At 40.9% G+C, this 18,422-nt stretch overlaps 1 protein-coding gene across 5 annotated transcripts in view; it reads left to right on the plus strand.

Moving 5' to 3' along the window:
• Positions 1-18,422, plus strand: part of CIT (citron rho-interacting serine/threonine kinase) — a 168,275-nt gene that overhangs the window by 21,313 nt on the left and 128,540 nt on the right. For 4 of the 5 annotated variants that reach the window (XM_041729458.1, XM_041729460.1, XM_041729459.1 and 1 more), the window contains exons 5-7: positions 2,199-2,300; positions 16,045-16,187; positions 17,247-17,340. In XM_041729458.1, coding sequence (XP_041585392.1) covers positions 2,199-2,300; positions 16,045-16,187; positions 17,247-17,340 — 339 coding nt within the window. The remainder of the gene's footprint in view (positions 1-2,198; positions 2,301-16,044; positions 16,188-17,246; positions 17,341-18,422) is intronic. The other variant, XM_041729462.1, reaches the window with a different exon arrangement.

Below are 18,422 nucleotides of genomic sequence, written 5' to 3' on the forward strand. Positions count from 1 at the left end.
ATGAACCATTGTTTTCTTCCTGAGCCGTTTGAAAATCTGTTGCCAACTTGATTCCCCATCCCTCTGAAGATGTCCGGTGTGCATTTCCTACAATAGGGATGCTGTCCGGTGGACCACAATACAACCATCAAAATTAGAAAGAAACAGTGCTGCATTAGTGCTGTCTAATCTTCAGACCCAGTCATGTTGCACTGGTCGTTTCATGGCCATTTAGAACAAAACAGTTCAGCTCGGGATCACACATAGGATTTTTAGTTGTCTTGTCTTTTTAGCCTTTTTCAACCTGGAACAGCTTCTCAGTTTTCCCTGGACTCTCATGACCTTGGTGATTCTGAAGATTACAGGCCAGTTATTTTGTATAATATAGATATATCTAATGTTGCTCGTGTTTAGGTTCAAGCGCTAGATCTTTGGCAGGAAGATCACAGACAAGACACTCTGCTCTTCTCATTGCATCCCAACGGGTGACTTTGTTTCTATTTGTCACATTCACATCGACATTCACTTAGGTATCTGCCATGCCTCATCATGGGGTGCCCCTTTCTGCTTTGCCATTTCATAAGTATTCTGTAGGGAAGTGTTTTCAAGCTGTGGAAGCACCTGTTTCTCATAAAATTTCCAATTTATTAATTTATAGCTGTGTAGACTTGGATTTTCCTGCTTAAGTCAGTGAGTCACAAGCCATTATTGTCATTATGGATTTTTACTCAAATTGTCCCATATGTTGGGCCATGAGAGTGTCTTCGGGTTGGTTTTTGCGTCTTTTGACACTTCCCTATCTTTGAGTTGTCCCTTTTTATGGTACAAGATGTTCAGGCTCTTGTCTGCCCCACACCTATAATCTTTTTTTTTTTTTTTTTTAATAAATTTTTATTTATTTATGATAGTCACAGAGAGAGAGAGAGAGAGAGAGAGAGAGAGAGAGACAGAGACAGAGACACAGGCAGAGGGAGAAGCAGGCTCCATGCACCGGGAGCCCAATGTGGGATTTGTGTGGGATTCGATCCCGGATCTCCAGGATCACGCCCTGGGCCAAAGGCAGGCGCCAAACCGCTGCGCCCCCCAGGGATCCCCATAATCTCTTCTTTGAAAAATAACTTTCAGTGTAAGATGGTATTTAGATGCCAAGATCTAGGTACTAGGTGCCCTTGGTGCTATTGGGGTATCACTGCTTCCAGACCCCCCTTTCAGTGAACAGAGCCAGGAAATACACATACAGGTATTAAATACACCTGTCTGTGCACGAGTATGCTTGCACACACACACAGACACACACACACACCAATTTACATCTATATTTATTTCTCTATCTCTGTATATTGAAAAACCATGTGTCCACACCAATACTGCCAAGTCCAATCCAACTTCACTGAGTTTATTCTAGTGTCCACCCTTCCTGTGCTTATAGCTCTCTTCTCTTCCCTCAATATTTTAGCTTATTTTATACATTTGTGTGCATCCAGTGTACTGTCTTTGTTGCCACTGCTCCCATGGGTGGGCTCCGATGCCCAGTTCCAGGCCATCCCTGCATGTAGGTGCCTTCCTCACCCTAGTGGGCCCTTGATATCTGATATTGGACTGCTCCCACACATGATCACTGCTCTCCCCACCCTGCGTGGGCCTGGCATCTTGTTCTGGGCTACTGTGGCCCTCTCTCCCTACCACCTGTCCTGGATGCCTACCTTGTTCTGCTCTACCTAATGGCTTTAGGCCTGAATGGTTCAGGGAGAGGAGGTGAAGAAGGAAAGAAAGAGAAAGATATTTAGATTTAAAAGAAGTGAATTGACTTTAAGGAGAGGAGTTAAGTAAATAATTGGATAGATAACATACAGATCTGGCAAAAAATGGTGAGCAAAGTAGGCAAATTAGTGAAATTTGTGGAGTGCTGGGCTAAAGGATGGTCTTGTCTTGTCTTTTCTTTCTTCTTTCTTTCTTCTTTTCTTTTCTTTTCTTTTCTTTTCTTTTTTTTCTTTTCTTTTTTCTTTTCTTTTCTTTTCTTTTCTTTTCTTTTCTTTTCTTTTCTTTTCTTTTCTTTTCTTTTCTTTTCTTTCTTTCTTTCTTTCTTTCTTTCTTTCTTTCTTTCTTTCTTTTCTTTCAACTAGGGACAGCAGTTTAGGCTCACAGGGAGAGGATAGAACATTCTCCTCACCCTACCCCAATGCTATTACAATTGTCTAAAGAGTTTCTTTTTCCCCTAGGTTTCCTTTTTTGAGGAAGAACGGAACATATTATCTCAGAGCATGAGCCCTTGGATCCCCCAGCTACAGTATGCCTTTCAGGACAAAAATAACCTTTATCTGGTGAGTCTTTCCCTCTCTCTCTCTCTCTGCAATTAGTCCAATGCTGACACTCAGCACAGATGTAGAACTAGATGTGCTTCTTGCCCATATGATCCATCGAGTTGCTTTCCTTACTTTCAGGTGTCTTCCTGTTCTCCTTGTCCTAAAGAGTAAGAGCCAGTCCATTTAGAAACTGTCCCATCTGCTGTTGGGTATTGTAGCCATGGCTTAAAGGGCAATAATGAGAAGTTGTTTATTTGGGAGTAGTCTGATATGATCTTTAATAGAGTAGAATCTTGCTTTAAATTTTTTTTTGAGTCATAATTGACATACATTATGTTAGTTTCAGGTGTACAACATAATGAGTTAGTATTTGTGTTGTGAGATGATCACCACTAAGTCTAGAGAACATTTTTTAATTTTTAAAAATTGTGATAATGCATTGTGATTTTAAGAAAAGGCAAACACTGCAGAACAGTATGAAATAGAAGGGAAGGTTCCCTACCTTTCTTTCTAATCCTTTTCCCTAATAAATGGTTATGCATGTTCTTCCTGACCCTCATGGAAAAAAAATTTCTATGTTTGTATTTAGAATACATGTATATAGTTTGTCTTATGAAATTGATATATTACTCTTTTTTTTGATATATTACTCTTTACTCTTCAACTTGTTTTTTCCTTTTGGCAATTTACCCCAGACATCTTTCCTTTTTTTTTTTGTTAATTTTTATTTATTTATGATAGTCACAGAGAGAGAGAGAGAGAGAGGCAGAGACACAGGCAGAGGGAGAAGCAGGCTCCATGCACCGGGAGCCCGATGTGGGACTCGATCCTGGGTCTCCAGGATTGCGCCCTGGGCCAAAGGCAGGCGCCAAACCGCTGCGCCACCCAGGGATCCCCCCAGACATCTTTCCATGTCAGCCCATACCATACAAAGCTGCCTCATTCTTTTGAACAGTGCCATTTATTTCTGATATACATGTAGCATGACTTATACAAGGCTAAATTTAGTTCTGTTTAGGTTCTGGGGGATTTAGATTCCTAAAGTAAAAAAAAAAAAAGTATCCCAGAAGCAGTTTTAGTTCCTGGTACAGAGTTCTAGTTGTCTCAGCACATTGATATCTGGCTGCAACAACATTTTTACACCCATCTTTGTAGCTCAGTTGGGTATTGCTGATGGGATCTTGTAATTATTTCCTTGTCTGCATTCTCTTCTCAAGTATGTTGGTAATTTGGAGTAAAATGCTTGCTAAGGGTACACTTTCCTTATAAATATCCAAACTTAGCATAGGAACTGAGATATGATTATAGATCTACCATCCCTTATCTTCAAATCTGAAATAACCAGAAGCTCTGAATAACCTCAGGTTCTTTTGTTACTTACTTGGCAGCAAAACCTGACCTGAATCTCCTCTTCCATCCTTTTAGTGTGACTTTTCAGATATTTTGCCTCAAAATGTGAATGCATTTGATTAAAGGGTGATATCCCAAGGCCTACCTTAGGGTGTTACATAATATAAAGTATACACACCATTTTATCTTTCTAAAATCTCAACATTTCTAAGTCTGGAAATAAATTCTGCCGTAAGATAAGAGGACCGTAGATCTATATTGGGATTGTGAAGTTCCAGAATTCCATTGTACCTATTGACTACTTACAGATCTCTAAACCTTTGAAGTTTGGGAAAACATACAAATCATCCTAAGCTCCCTGGCAGTTGATTGTTCATTTGTAATACAAATGAAGTGTAATTGAAGATACGTTTAAAAATCAATGAATAAAAGAAGTAGGATTGTCATCCTATATGTTTCTCAAAGCTATCTCTTTTCTCCATTCCTGCTTCTACTGGGTGAGTTCTGGCCGCCATCTTCTTCTTACCTGCATTATTGCAGTAACCTCCTAAGAGTTCTCCCTGCCATCTGTCTTGCCTTTCCCCCAGGTCTTCTACACACTTCAGCCAAGTCATCCTGCTGCCCTCTGGATGAAGTCCATACTCTTGTATGTGGTTTATAAGACCTTTTTCACATATATCTCTAGGCTTATTGCTTACCTTTTCTCTCCTTTCACGTTAATTAATTTTTTAAAAAGATTTTATTTATTTATTCATGACAGACATAGAAAGAGAGAGAGAGAGAGAGAGAGAGAGAGGCAGAGACACAGGCAGAAGGAGAAGCAGGCTCCATGCTGGGAGCCTGACACAGGACTTGATACCGGGTCTTCAGGATCATGCCCTGGGTCAAAGGCAGGTGTTGAACCACCCAGAGACCACCCCCCTCCCACCTTTTTTTTAAGAGAGAGAGTAAGAGGCAGGGGAGGGAAGAGGAAGGAATAGAGCATTTTTAAAAAAGATTTATTTATTTATTTTAGAGGAGGAGGGGCAGAGGGGGAAGGAGAGGAGAGAGAGAATCTCAAGCAGACTCCCTGCTGAGCTCAGAGCCCATTGTGGGCTTTGATCCCACAACCCTGAGATCATGACCTGAGCCAAAACCAAAAGTTGGATGCCCAACTGGCTAAGCCACCCAGGTGCCCCAAGGAAGAGTGAATCTTAAGCAGGCTCTGTGTTCAGTGGGGTACTTGATGCTTGGCTAGATCTTACTACCCTGAGATCGTGATTTGAGCTGAAACCAAGAGCCGGACACTTAACCGACTGAGCCACCCAGGCACCCCTCTCCTTTCACTTTACATTCGTCCTGAACTTCCTTTGGGTCTTTGAACTGGCTTCTGACCTTTCTCCATGCCATTTCCTCTTTCCCTGGCTAACTCTTAGGTCTCTTTCTAGGCTTGGACCAGGTATCACTTCTTCCAGAAACTCTTCCTCATCCCTCTACTTCTGGGAAGGGTGATCTTCTGGGTGTGTACTCATAGCACCCTGTACCTCCTCTTTGTGAGTGGGTGTTGGGCTCCCCCACCAGGTACTCCCTCTACCAAGGGAGGGATTATGTTTCCCTTGCTTCTAGTAGTGTTTTCCCAAGTAAATGCTTAAGAAGCATTTATTGGAAGAAATTGATTAATTTCATACAAATTGATTTACATACACATTTATTTATTGTGTTATGGAAATCACACATTAGGAGTGTGAGTTTTATTCTCTAGCATACATAATTAAAGTTGGATCCAGTAGGATTTTCAAAATTTGGAGTGCGGTACAAGGAAGTTGAACTTGAATCCTTTGGAAATTTGGTGGATAAAAATTTCCTATTTGTCATTACATACCAATGAATGTAGCTTGCCATTTTCTGGTATATAGAAAATTGTAATGAGGTCTATTGTATTGTTAATGTCTGGTTCTATATAACAAGGCTAGTTCTGTATGCTGGCAGGCAGCCCATGGAAACCGCGCTTTGTTAATCTGGTTCATGATGAAATCTGTTCAGTTCTGTATAACAGATGCCTTCACCAGTGTCCTTCCAGGAAGGAGCTGATCTTTACAAAGAAAACATTGTTTTGCAGCTTACTAGTAGTATTGTTGCATCTAAATGCTTTGTGAGATTTCTTAAAGGTTGCTGGCTTTGTACTGATGTTTTTCATACCATGGGTCTTTTGGGGCTGCCCTTGCTCTGAGCCTGTAACTTACCCATGAATCTTTTGTCCTTATGGTGGCCTCATATTAACTTCCCTGTGTTCATTCCAAATTCTTCTTCTCCAGTTGCACATAGGATGTACTAGTTAAAGGTCCAGGCTAAGCCATTGTAACAAAAAGATACCAAAATCCAGTCCAGACTGATGGAGCAGGTCTGTTGTATGTGATATTCAGGGATCCAGGTTCCTTCTGTTTTACGAGTCCTCCTCACTTAGGATGCTGTCCTCTTGACATGGTTAAAATTGAGCATTTTCATGTTCTTGTTTCCCCTGGCTGGTAGGAGGAAGGAGTAGAGAGCAGAACAAGCAAATTCCTTTTATGTAGTATGACATGGAAGAGAGACACCTTTCCTCTCCTATTTTGTTGACCAGAACTTCATCACATGATCTCACATCTGTACCATCTACCTGCATGGCCAATATCTAGGTAATGGAAGAGTGGATTTAGGGGACAAGTTATAGTCTATTTATAGGCAATAAAAGATAGATCTGGCTTATGAAGCCAGACTCCTTAGATCCACCTTTCATACTCTTACCTGTTATGTTACACTGTTCTATCCGAGAGCACTGCTAGTCTGACCCTGGTTCGGAGGTCCTACTTTGGATTAGTTTTTTATTTTTCCTGTCTCACTTTCCACTGAAGGCTGTGCAATTGCATGGGGAGTATTTCCTTCCTGTGTAGGAACAATTTGGAGGTTAGCAGGTTCTAGGCAGTGACCCTGTGGCCTGTATAAACACCAGCCCATGTTGTCAGTGGGAATCTGGAGAGAGATAACAAATATAACTTCATTGTTTATTTTAGTGGAATGTGGCAGCTTATGATAGTTTTGACAGCAAGACATGTGCTGTTTTGATCTCTTGGATAAGATTATCCAGTTTTGAGGCATGTCTCAAAACTCACCAGCATGTTCGCATGTTGCCGCTTGGGAAGCCACGGTTTGGAAGCTGGCTGCCCGTCGGAAGAAAGCTGTTACTAGAATCTAGGTTCTTTTTTTTTTTTTATTTATTTTTTTAATTTTTTTTAGAATCTAGGTTCTTGTTTTATTACTGTTTCTTGGTTGGTCTCTCTGGAATCATTGGCCTTTTCAGTTTCAATGTTCTCATTGGTGAAATGAGATATTAATACCTCTTATTGAGTCCCAATTTGGTTGCGGAGTGTGTTATTGCCCTGGGGGGATCTTTTGTGCCTTCAGAACAGTTGTTTTGTGTCCTTATCTTTTGAGGCAGATTTCAAGTGAATGCATTTAGAGTTTTAAGAGTCATAGTTTAAAAAAAAAAAAAAAGAGTCATAGTTTTGTCCCATTGTTCCAGTTTACCTCATTCCACTGCCACAGTTTCTGGTTTTGTAGTCTAGGATGGGGCCCAAGAATTTGCAACCAGGTCCCAGATGCTGCTGCTGGTCTGGAGACCCCACTTTGAAAACCAGAGGCCTGTTGTGGCTATGGCTCCAGTTAATTTCTGGGTATTTGTTCCTTTTGTTCCTTCAGCCATAGTGAAGATCCATCCTGAGATCCCCATTCCTTGCACTTTGCTCTTTCAGGTCAAGGAGTGGTGCCTACCCCTTGCTGTTAACTGGCTCTGGGGTTCTTCATCAATGCAGGGTGCTCCATTAACACATGCCCTCAGTTACCTAGTTTGAATGTGCTATCTCCGTCTTGCCAAGACTCTGGATGATTTGTTGCTCAATGAGGATCCTTGAATAGATGGATGGGATTCATGTTTTCTGAAATAAAGGGTCTTTGCTCCTTCTCTTTTAGTGACCTTGGCTGTCAAGAGGAATAATTGAGTATTTCCACCAGGGGCCATCCTGCTTAGAGGATCCTTTCCTTCTTCCCTGATGCCAAAGATTAGGAACACTGGCCAGGGTAGATAACGATGCCAGTACCATTGTTGTATTTCCATGGTACTTCCAGGCATGCTGATTGTAGTGCAAGCATTTCAAGGGCATGCTGCTAAAGGGGTGGCCAGCACAGTGTGCCTCTAATGACACCCTGTGCAAATTGGAACAGAGTACAAGAACTATTAAATACTCACTCCCTTCCCACATAGGGATATATGTGCAAGGTTGCATGTATGTGCACGTGTATGCATATGCATGCGTACACACACACGTCCTTTGTTTTGATTGCAATACAAGTGATGGGCATTGCCATCTCTGTACTTGGGGTGTAGATATGAACACCAGCAGAGAAGCTGCCGCTCCTTCCAAACTGAACACATGTAAGATTTGCCCTTTAATTAGCATCTGCAGCTGTGCCATTAGAAGGGTTTGTCTCTGTTGGCCTGAATGTCTTTGCTTTAAAAGAGCAAGTCCGTTATAGCTCCAAGCCAGACTTGTCTGTCAGCTGCTGTGCTTTCTCTGCCATCTGCAGGGTGATCACATTGTTTAGAGGACTGTTTCACTGTAGGGCTCTTTCCTCCTCCTGTCTCCCCAGCTTTTGATTACTGTCCCTTGGTGATTGCCATTCGGGTGACCTGCAGCTGGTCGTTGTGGGCAGGGACATCTCGTGTCCACCCATGCTGGATTGTTGCCTCCATTCTGATGGAGTGGCTGGGTAGTTGCTGGCCCTTTGTTGCCCATGATCTTGTCGTGGTAGGCAGATCCTGTCCTGTCCAGGTAGTCACTGAAAAACATGTCAAGCAGCAGGAGTGTTGGCTGTATTGAGGGTACCTTTGCTGTAGAAACTTTTCATCTGCCTGATGCAGGGAGCCACTTTGTCTCTACAACTTCATCTGTACTGGGTCTCAATGCTGTGCTAGGCTGGCTGCGTCAGAATCACCTGGGTAGCTCCTTAAAAATGCAGATTTCTGTACCTCACCCAGGGTCCCTGGAATTTTTAACAAGCTCCCTGAATGGTTGGGTTGGGAGTGAGATGCCCTTTACCCTGTCATAGTGCTTAATGTTTACTCTTTTTCATTCCACTAGAATTCCAGCTCCAAGAAGCAAGGGATTTTTGTCTGTTACAGTCTCTGTTGTTTTCCTAGTATCTAGAGCAGTGCCTGACACATAGTAGGTACTCTTTTTTTTTTTTTCAGTGAATGTGTTTTATCTATTTTAAAAAAGCACCTCCTTAGGTAATTCTGATTCTGATGGGCAGGCAGATTTGAGAAGCCCTGCCCTGGAGGATTTACCAGGTTAATTAGGTTAGAAGCCACATTTTTGGGGTACCTGGCTGGCTTAGTTGGTTAAATGTCTGCCTTCGGCTCAGTTCATGATCCCAGGGTCCTAGATCAAGCCCTGTGTCTTCCTTTCCTCCCTACTTGTGCTCTTTCTTGCTCTCTGTTGCTATCTCTGTCTCTCTGTCTCTCTCTTTTTCAAATAAATAAAATATATATTTTTAAAATTTTATTTATTTTTTTCACGAGAGACTAGAGCGAGAGAGAGAGAGAGAGAGAGAGAGAGAGGAAGAGACACAGGCAGAGGGAGAGTCAGGCTCCACACAGGGAGCCTGATGTGGGACTCGATCCCAGGTCTCCAGGATCACGCCCTGGGCTGAAGCTGACACTAAACCACTGAGCCACCCAGGCTGCCCCAAATAAATAAAATCTTAAAAAAAAAAAGCTACAATCTTGGGGTGGAGTCTTTCGGATTTTCTAGGTAGAGTATCATGTCATCGGCGAAGAGGGAGAGTTTGACTTCTTCTTTGCCAATTTGAATGCCTTTAATGTCTTTTTGTTGTCTGATTGCTGAGGCTAGGACATCCAATACTATGTTGAATAGCAGTGGTGAGAGTGGACATCCCTGTCTTGTTCCTGATCTTAGGGGAAAGGCTCCCAGTGTTTCCCCATTGAGAATGATATTTGCTGTGGGCTTTTGGTAGATGGCTTTTAAGATGTTGAGGAATGTTCCCTCTATCCCTACACTCTGAAGAGTTTTGATCAGGAATGGATGCTGTATTTTGTCAAATGCTTTCTCTGCATCTATTGAGAGGATCATATGGTTCTTGTTTTTTCCCTTGCTGATATGATGAATCACATTGATTGTTTTACAAGTGTTAAACCAGCCTTGCATCTCGGGGATAAATCCCACTTGGTCATGGTGAATAATCTTCTTAGTGTATTGTTGTATCCTATTGGCTAGTATCTTGTTGAGAATTTTTGCGTCCATGTTCATCAGGGATATTGGTCTATAATTCTCCTTTTTGGTGGGGTCTTTGTCTGGTTTTGGAATTAAGGTGATGCTGACCTCATAGAACGAGTTGGAAGTATTCCATCTCTCTATCTTTCTGAACAGCTTTAGTAGAATAGGTACGGTTTTTTCTTTAAATGTTTGATAGAATTCCCCAGGGAAGCCATCTGGCCCTGGACTTTTGTGTCTTGGGAGGTTTTTGATGACTGCTTCAATTTCCTCCCTGGTTATTGGCCTGTTCAGGTTTTCTGTTTCTTCCTGTTCCAGTTTTGGTAGTTTGTGGTTTTCCAGAAATGCGTCCATTTCTTCTAGATTGCCTAATTTATTGGTGTATAGCTGCTCATAATATGTTTTTAAAATCGTTTGTATTTCCTTGGTGTTGGTAATGATCTCTCCTTTCTCATTCATGATTTATTGCTAGAACTCAGACAGCAGTTTGGCAGTGTGACAGGATACAAAATCAATGCCCAGAAGTCAGTGACATTTCTATACACTAACAATGAGACTGAAGAAAGAGAAATTAAGGAGTCAATCCCATTTACAATTGCACCCAAAAGCATAAGATACCTAGGAATAAACCTAACCAAAGATGTAAAGGATCTATACCCTAAAAACTACAGAACACTTCTGAAAGAAATTGAGGAAGACACAAAGAGATGGAAAAATATTCCATGCTCTTGGATTGGAAGAATTAATATTGTGAAAATGTCAATGTTACCCAGGGCAATTTACACATTTAATGCAATCCCTATCAAAATACCATGGACTTTCTTCAGAGAGTTGGAACAAATTATTTTAAGATTTGTGTGGAATCGGAAAAGACCCCGAATAGCCAGGGGAATATTAAAAAAGAAAACCATAGCTGGGGGCATCACAATGCCAGATTTCAGGTTGTACTACAAAGCCGTGGTCATCACGACAGTGTGGTACTGGCACAAAAACAGACACATAGATCAATGGAACAGAATAGAGAATCCAGAAGTGGACCCTCAACTTTATGGTCACCTAATATTTGACAAAGCAGGAAAGACTATCCACTGGAAAAAAGACGGTCTCTTCAATAGATGGTGCTGGGAAAATTGGACATCCACATGCAGAAGAAGGAAACTAGACCATTCTCTTACACCACACACAAAGATAAACTCAAAATGGATGAAAGATCTGAATGTGAGACAAGATTCCATCCAAATCCTAGAGGTGAACACAGGCAACACCCTTTTTGAACTTGTCCACGGTAATTTCTTGCAAGATACATCCATGAAGGCAAGAGAAACAAAAGCAAAAATGAGCTATTGAGACTTCATCAAGATAAGAAGCTTTTGCACAGCAAAAGAAACAGTCAACAAAACTAAAAGACAACCTACAGAATGGGAGAAGATATTTGCAAATGACCTCTCAGATAAAGGGCTAGTATCCAAGATCTATAAAGAACTTATTAAACTCAGCAGCAAAGAAACAAAGAATCCAATCATGAAATGGGCAAAAGACATGAAGAGAAATCTCACAGAGGAAGACATAGACATGGCCAACATGCACATGAGAAAATGCTCTGCATCACTTGCCATCAGGGAAATACAAATCAAAACCACAGTGAGATACCACCTCACACCAGTGAGAATGGGGAAAATTAACAAGGCAGGAAACCACAAATGTTGGAGAGGATGTGGAGAAAGGGGAACCCTCTTGCACTGTTGGTGGGAATGGGAACTGGTGCAGCCACTCTGGAAAACTGTGTGGAGGTTCCTCAAAGAGTTAAAAATAGATCTGCCCTATGACCCAGCAACTGCACTGCTGGGGATTTACCCCAAAGATACAGATGCAGTGAAACGCCGGGACACCTGCACCCCGATGTTTCTAGCAGCAATGTCCACAAGAGCCAAACTGTGGAAGGAGCCTCAGTGTCCATCGAAAGATGAATGGATAAAGAAGCTGTGGTCTATGTATACAATGGAATATTACTCAGCCATTAGAAATGACAAATACCCACCATTTGCTTCGACGTAGATGGAACTGGAGGGTATTATGCTGAGTGAAATAAGTCAATCGGAGAAGGACAAACATTATATGGTCTCATTCATTTGGGGAATATAAAAGATAATGAAAGGGAATAAAGGGGAAAGGAGGAAAAAATGACTGGGAAATATCAGAAAGGGAGACAGAACATGAGAGACTCCTAACTCTGGGAAACGAACTAGGGATGGTAGAAAGGGAGGTGCGTGGGTGGGTGGGAGGTGGGGGTGACGGGCACTGAGGGGGGCATTTGATGGGATGAGCACTGGGTGTTATTCTATATTTTGGCAAATTGAACACCAATAAAAAAAGTTTATATATATATATAAAAACGACATTTTGGGTGATCAGTATCTTACTGGGCATCTATCTGAGTAGTAAAAGTCCAAGACAGATTTGTACTTTTGGACAAAATCAGATGCTGTGAATGGATTGTCTGGCATAACCTCAGTGGTAACTTTGGCCTTCAATTGTTTGTAGTGTTCTGCTGACCCTTGTGTTTATTGTAGCAAGTCATCTGGTATGGAGACTTGAAGACTCTTAGTTTTTTTTTTTTTCCTGCCCTTGGATCTGGGCTGGCCTTGTGACTTCTTTTCTTTTCTTTTCTTTTCTTTTCTTTTCTTTTCTTTTCTTTTCTTTTCTTTTCTTTTCTTTTCTTTTCTTTTCTTTTCTTTTCTTTTCTTTTCTTTCTTTTCTTTTCTTTTCTTTCTTTTCTTTTCTTTTCTTTTCTTTTCTTTTCTTTCTTTCTTTTTTTTTTTTTTTTTTAAGATTTTATTTATTTATTCATGAGAGACACGCAGAGAGAGAGAGAGGCAGAGACACAGGCAGAGGGAGAAGCAGGCTCCATGCAGGGAGCCTGACATGGGACTCAACCCCCGGTCTCCAGGATCAGGCCCTGGGCCGAAGGCAGGCTCTAAACCTCTGAGCCACCCTGGCTGCCCCAAGACTCTTAGTTTCTGACCTTTGAACCTCTTGCTTTTGGAACCTCTTGACTTGGTACCATTTTTAAAAGTCCAGAAGTGTTTTCTGAAAGTGCCCAAGTCCTGTTCTTTACTGTATGTCTAAGCTCAACAGCAAGATGATCGATTCAGCTTGGGTTTCCATATGCAATCCATATTTCCCGTGGGCTCCATTCATAACAGAATGAGTGATTTGACCCCAGTGGGATGGTTTTGGAATTGGGATATCATCTTGGGACAGCCAAATTTAAATTTGGTCAGCAAATTTCCAAGTTCTCTCAGTGGTGGATGCTTGGAATTTTTAGTATGGTAATGTGGAATCTTGTTGTTGGGTCAAGTTTGATTAGTTTCTTTGATAAGGACCCAGTCTATTTAGAGGTTTGTCATTTCGTATCTATTTTGTCCCATGTTCTAGAGGCTGCTGGCTAGCAGCTGTTGTAATTTTTGTCACTTGTCTTCTCAATCAACCCTGGTTTTGAAGAAATGAAAAGTTGTTTGACTCAGAAAAGACTAATCTACTTTTGGCGGGGGTTTTCAGCTCAGGAAATTGGATCTTCTGAATAGGAGCAAAGAATACACATCTTTTTGCCTTTTAAGAGATGGTTCTTCTTTTTCTGAACTATTTTCCTGGTCATTCAAAAATAGAATCTTCAGGAATAGTTGCAAAATATTAAATGGTGGTCAGTTTGTGAGCTTTTAAAAGTTGCCAGCTGATGCTATATGTTTGACTTTGTCATTCTCAAACTTACAAGCCATTCTGTTTTTCGCATCTCTACTGAAGCCAGGTTAGAACGTTTCTAACGGCGATGTGTCATCATAAATATGCAATGTTCTTATTTTAAGATGTTTCCATTCTAAAAGCATGAGTACTTCTGTTGTTATCGGTGAATTGTTTTTTTTTTTTATATTTAAGACCTTTTTAATGGCAATATATATTTAAAACAGACATAAAAATTAGCATTCACCCACATATCCAGGGCCTGTGGAGAACCAGGTTGGGATGAGTGGGTGAGCTTTAGGCAGCCAGGTGGCTCCTGTGGGCTCTTCTAGGACTGAGACTGGTAGCTTTCAATCTGTTGTGAAGTTGGGGGAAATAAAGTCTGGATGTTAGCTGCCACCCTTTCTAATGTTGGTCTTCTTGAAGGTTCATAAGTCTTTTTCCAGTGATTGCAGGGCAAATGGAACCTAACTTCTCAAATTGTCCAGCATCTGGTTGACTCTCTACTCCGTGTGAGATGCCATGTGAATGGGGGAGACTCCCAGAGGATGCAGAGCCTCTTGGGGAGGACATGCTAGTCACTGGCTTCCCCAGGGGTCTCTGTTGTGGGGTTAACTTGATGCCGGGCAGGATCTTTACTGGGCCAGCTTGCGGCCTCTGCGGGATGTGCAGATGCTCAATGTCTCACTTGACTAGAGCTTTCTTCTAATTCTGGACGAAAAGCAAACAGGAGTTTGGAGGAGGATGGAGAGAATTCACATCCCAAATTGGCTTCTGGAATGCAGTAGTTGGAGAGATTTAGTATTTTTTAAGATGTTTATTTGGATCTTGCCTCTTTCCAGAATGGATTTGAGACAACTTAAAACAAAAGTTAATTATAGCCTGGTTCCCAAAATGGGAAATCAGAGCAAAGGACAGGAAGGGAACCGAGTAAGAGTTGACATGACTACAAAGATGGTCGAAGTGTGTCCCTGCTTCTCCCAGCCAGAGAGGGAAGGACCATGCAGTGAAAGGGCAGGGAAGGAACGCACTTGACTGGCAGTGGAAGACCTCATTGGTGCCAGGCGCAGTATTGTGAGGCAGTTGGTCTCACCCCAGTTTACAGCAGGTGAAACTGAAAAGCAGAGAGCTGAAGTCACTAGGCTGCAGTTTGAAGCCACCTGGGCCAATTGGCCTGAAAGCTGCATGTTGACTCAGAATATCACACTTAGTTATCATCAGAAGGAAGAAGGATTTCAGTTCCTGAAGTGGAAGAAATCTTTTGCTATTCAAACATTTTTTCTGAGGCTGTACTTTCTATTCTTTTTTAAAAATTAAAAAAAAATTTTAATTTAAGATTTTATTTATTTATTAGAGCATGGGAGGGGTGGAGGAGCAGAGGGAGAGGGAAAAGCAGGGACTGCACGGAGTGCAGAGCCCAACATGGGGCTCGATCTCAAGACCCTGAGATCATGACCTGAGCTGAAATCAAGAGTTGGACACTCAACTGACTGAGGCACCCAGGCACCCCTATATTCTTTTTCCAGATTTTTTCACTATGTATATATTAACAAATGTAATAATTTTTTTTTAATCACAAAAAAGAGGTTGTACTTTATTCTGTATAGCATGTCACTTTGTATTACCAAGGGCAGCTTTCCACAGCAGTATGAATAGGCTGAGTCTGTTCATTTTTAATATCTACATCTAATCCCATTAGTTAGATATATCATATTTCAATAGTTTCTTAATGATGGATGTTTGGGTGATTTCTAGGCTTTTCCTCCCCTGTGTTACAAATGATGCTACAGGGAATCTATGTATCTATTGATCTACAAACTACTATCAGTTTCTGTAAAATAAATTGTCAGAAGCAGAACTATGAGGTCAGAGAGCATATGTTCACATTTAAATTTTTGATAGAGATTGCCAGATGACTCTTGTAGGAAAAGATTGTAGCATATTTATTGCACACCTCTTGTAGTCTGCTGGGTGCTGAGAGACATGCAAAAAGGATGCCAGAGGGTTTGTTGCCCTCTAGCAATTTCTATCTACATTGTGTACCTAATCCTAGGGAATGTCTGGGGTGTCGACTTGGGTGGGTGGGCAGGTGAGTGGGTGGATTTAATTCAACTTTTCAAGCTTGCCTTGCAAACATTGTGCATGGTGTCTGGGACTAGTCTTTCATTATATTGATTCTCTTGGGTATTGGATGTAATTTCCTTAGGGCAGGGACCTCATCCTACGTGACTTACAATATGTCTCACACATCTTAGTTGCTTTGTGGAGACATTGTAATTATAACACGTCAGGCAGTATTTGAGACTCTAATTGAGACATTCCCTTTTTTGGGGTGTGTGAAGAATTAATAACTTTGGCATTCTATACAGGTCATGGAGTATCAGCCTGGAGGGGACTTGCTGTCACTTTTGAATAGATATGAGGACCAATTAGATGAAAATATGATTCAGTTTTACCTAGCTGAACTGATTTTGGCTGTTCACAGCATTCATCAGATGGGATATGTACATCGGTAAGTGAAACTCTGATAGTATACTAAGAATTTGTATCATGTAAGAATTCCCCCAATAGAGTGACTAGATGAAGAATTTCAGCATCAAAATGATGCTCCGTCCAAATTTTAACCAGTCTTAACTGCAACTGGCTGAAAGTCTGTTTTCCAAAGTGGCAGACATTTCAGCTTACTCATTCAACAGTGAAATAGATCTAGAATTACAGTGTTCTCAAGTTTGCTAATAAGACCTGTTAATGTAGCTGATGAGACTTGAGAACTCTTGCATGGGTTCTTTGAGTTATATGGTAGAAAAACCGAATTCAATTTTCAGAAGGAACTGGCATACCACATAGGAGCAAAAGACCATGGAGTTGTACTTCTGCCCTCACCCATTAGTAATTTACAAAGGTGTTCTAGCAAGTTCTCAGTTGAAAAGTATCTCTTTAACATCCTCACTCATGTGATGTTTTACATACATTGGAGGATGTTGTGGGAATGGAACCATGGTTCCACTAGCTACATGACCTTGGGGAAGTCCCCTTGTTGCTTTTGATAGTTTTCCTGTTGTAAAATGTGTGTCTCTAGGAGAGATAATCCATCTAAATAGTTTATTTATTTTTATTTATTTATTTTTAAATAGTTTATATTTGTTCCCTTCCTCTTCTTGCCTCCTTCTCTATCCCTTTCTCCTCCCCTCTCCTTTTCCTTCTTCCCCTTTTTTTTCTTACTTAAATTTGTTTTGCAGAATGTTTGCTTATTGTTTATATCCATGAATAGGGAGGGTTATTTGGTAGAATCTATTTACTTATTTAGAAAGGTTTTATTTATTTCTTTATTTGAGAGAGAGAGAGAGCATGAGCAGGGGTGGGGGGAAGAGGGAAATGGAGCTCTATTCCAGGACCCTGGGATCATGACCTGAGCCGAAGGCAGACCCTTAACTGCCTGAGCCACCCAGGCACTCCTGTATAGCAGAATTTAGACACTGAGTTTCTTGGCTGAATCAATATCCAAGGTTAGCAGTTGCTTGCTGATTGGCATGAAGAAGACAACACTAATTTGTGGCCCTGATTTTCTTAGAGACATCAAGCCTGAGAACATTCTCATTGACCGAACAGGACACATCAAGCTTGTGGATTTTGGATCAGCGGCTAAAATGAACTCAAATAAGATGGTAACAAAATGGAATAAAATAACTTAGTAGAGATTATGCTACAAGGTGTTCTGTGGTCTTCATAAGTTTGGAAAATAAGGGCTAGCTTTGAGTGACATTTTGGAATCTTCAACTGTCAGTGTATGACATGGTTTTTCTGAGGGTGGAAGTGGGGATGGAGACATAGAGCTGTTTCCCAGACTTGCTTGACTGTGGCATCCTATCTGTTAACACTGTACAAAACATTTTTAGGAGCATCCTTATAATTTGGTTAAAACATAAAGGGAAAATGCTTATTTTGTTTTTCTTTTTTTTTTAAATTTTTATTTATTTATGATAGTCACAGAGAGAGAGAGAGAGGCAGAGACATAGGCAGAGGGAGAGCAGGCTCCATGCACCGGGAGCCCGACGTGGGATTCGATACCGGGTCTTCAGGATCGCACCCTGGGCCAAAGGCAGGCGCTAAACCACTGTGCCACCCAGGGATCCCTTATTTTGTTTTTCTTTTCATTTTCCTTGCTTATTATAGATTATCTTATATAATCTTATTTTTCTCACATCTCTGTTTTCTATTCAGCAAAATTGAAACAAATCACTGGCACATTTGAACCAAATATCCTTAAGCATTAAGAACCAGCTGCTCAGAATGTCATTTCGAAGTCCTGGACCTTTGGTAAAAATTAAGCTGTATTCCACATGCTAAATAGGAAGGCAACAGGGTATCTGCTGAGATTAAGAGCAAGAATACTTGAGGAAAAAGATGACAAAGTAAAAATATGTAAATAGATTTAAAAATCCTAATAAAATTGGTATATATTAAAATGGAATTTTCATGTCAACTATGCGGAAAAAAAAAAAAGATCTAAGAGAAAATCAAGTTAGATTTTAAGACTTCTTTTACAACAGAACCATTTGGTGACCTGGGCAAAGTTTTAGGAACTTGGCCTTTTATTCATTCTCAGTAAAATACTGATTCTAGTTAAAATGCACAAATTAAGAGGTTACAAAGGTTACTCTTGAAAATGCCCTCCTTCTCAACTTCTGAGAGTTAAGTCCTTATAAAGGGAAATGTGTAAAATTGCCTTTTTTTTTTCTCAAGTTCC

This window comes from Vulpes lagopus, chromosome 14, assembly GCF_018345385.1.
Source record: "Vulpes lagopus strain Blue_001 chromosome 14, ASM1834538v1, whole genome shotgun sequence".
Classification (NCBI taxonomy): domain Eukaryota; kingdom Metazoa; phylum Chordata; class Mammalia; order Carnivora; family Canidae; genus Vulpes; species Vulpes lagopus.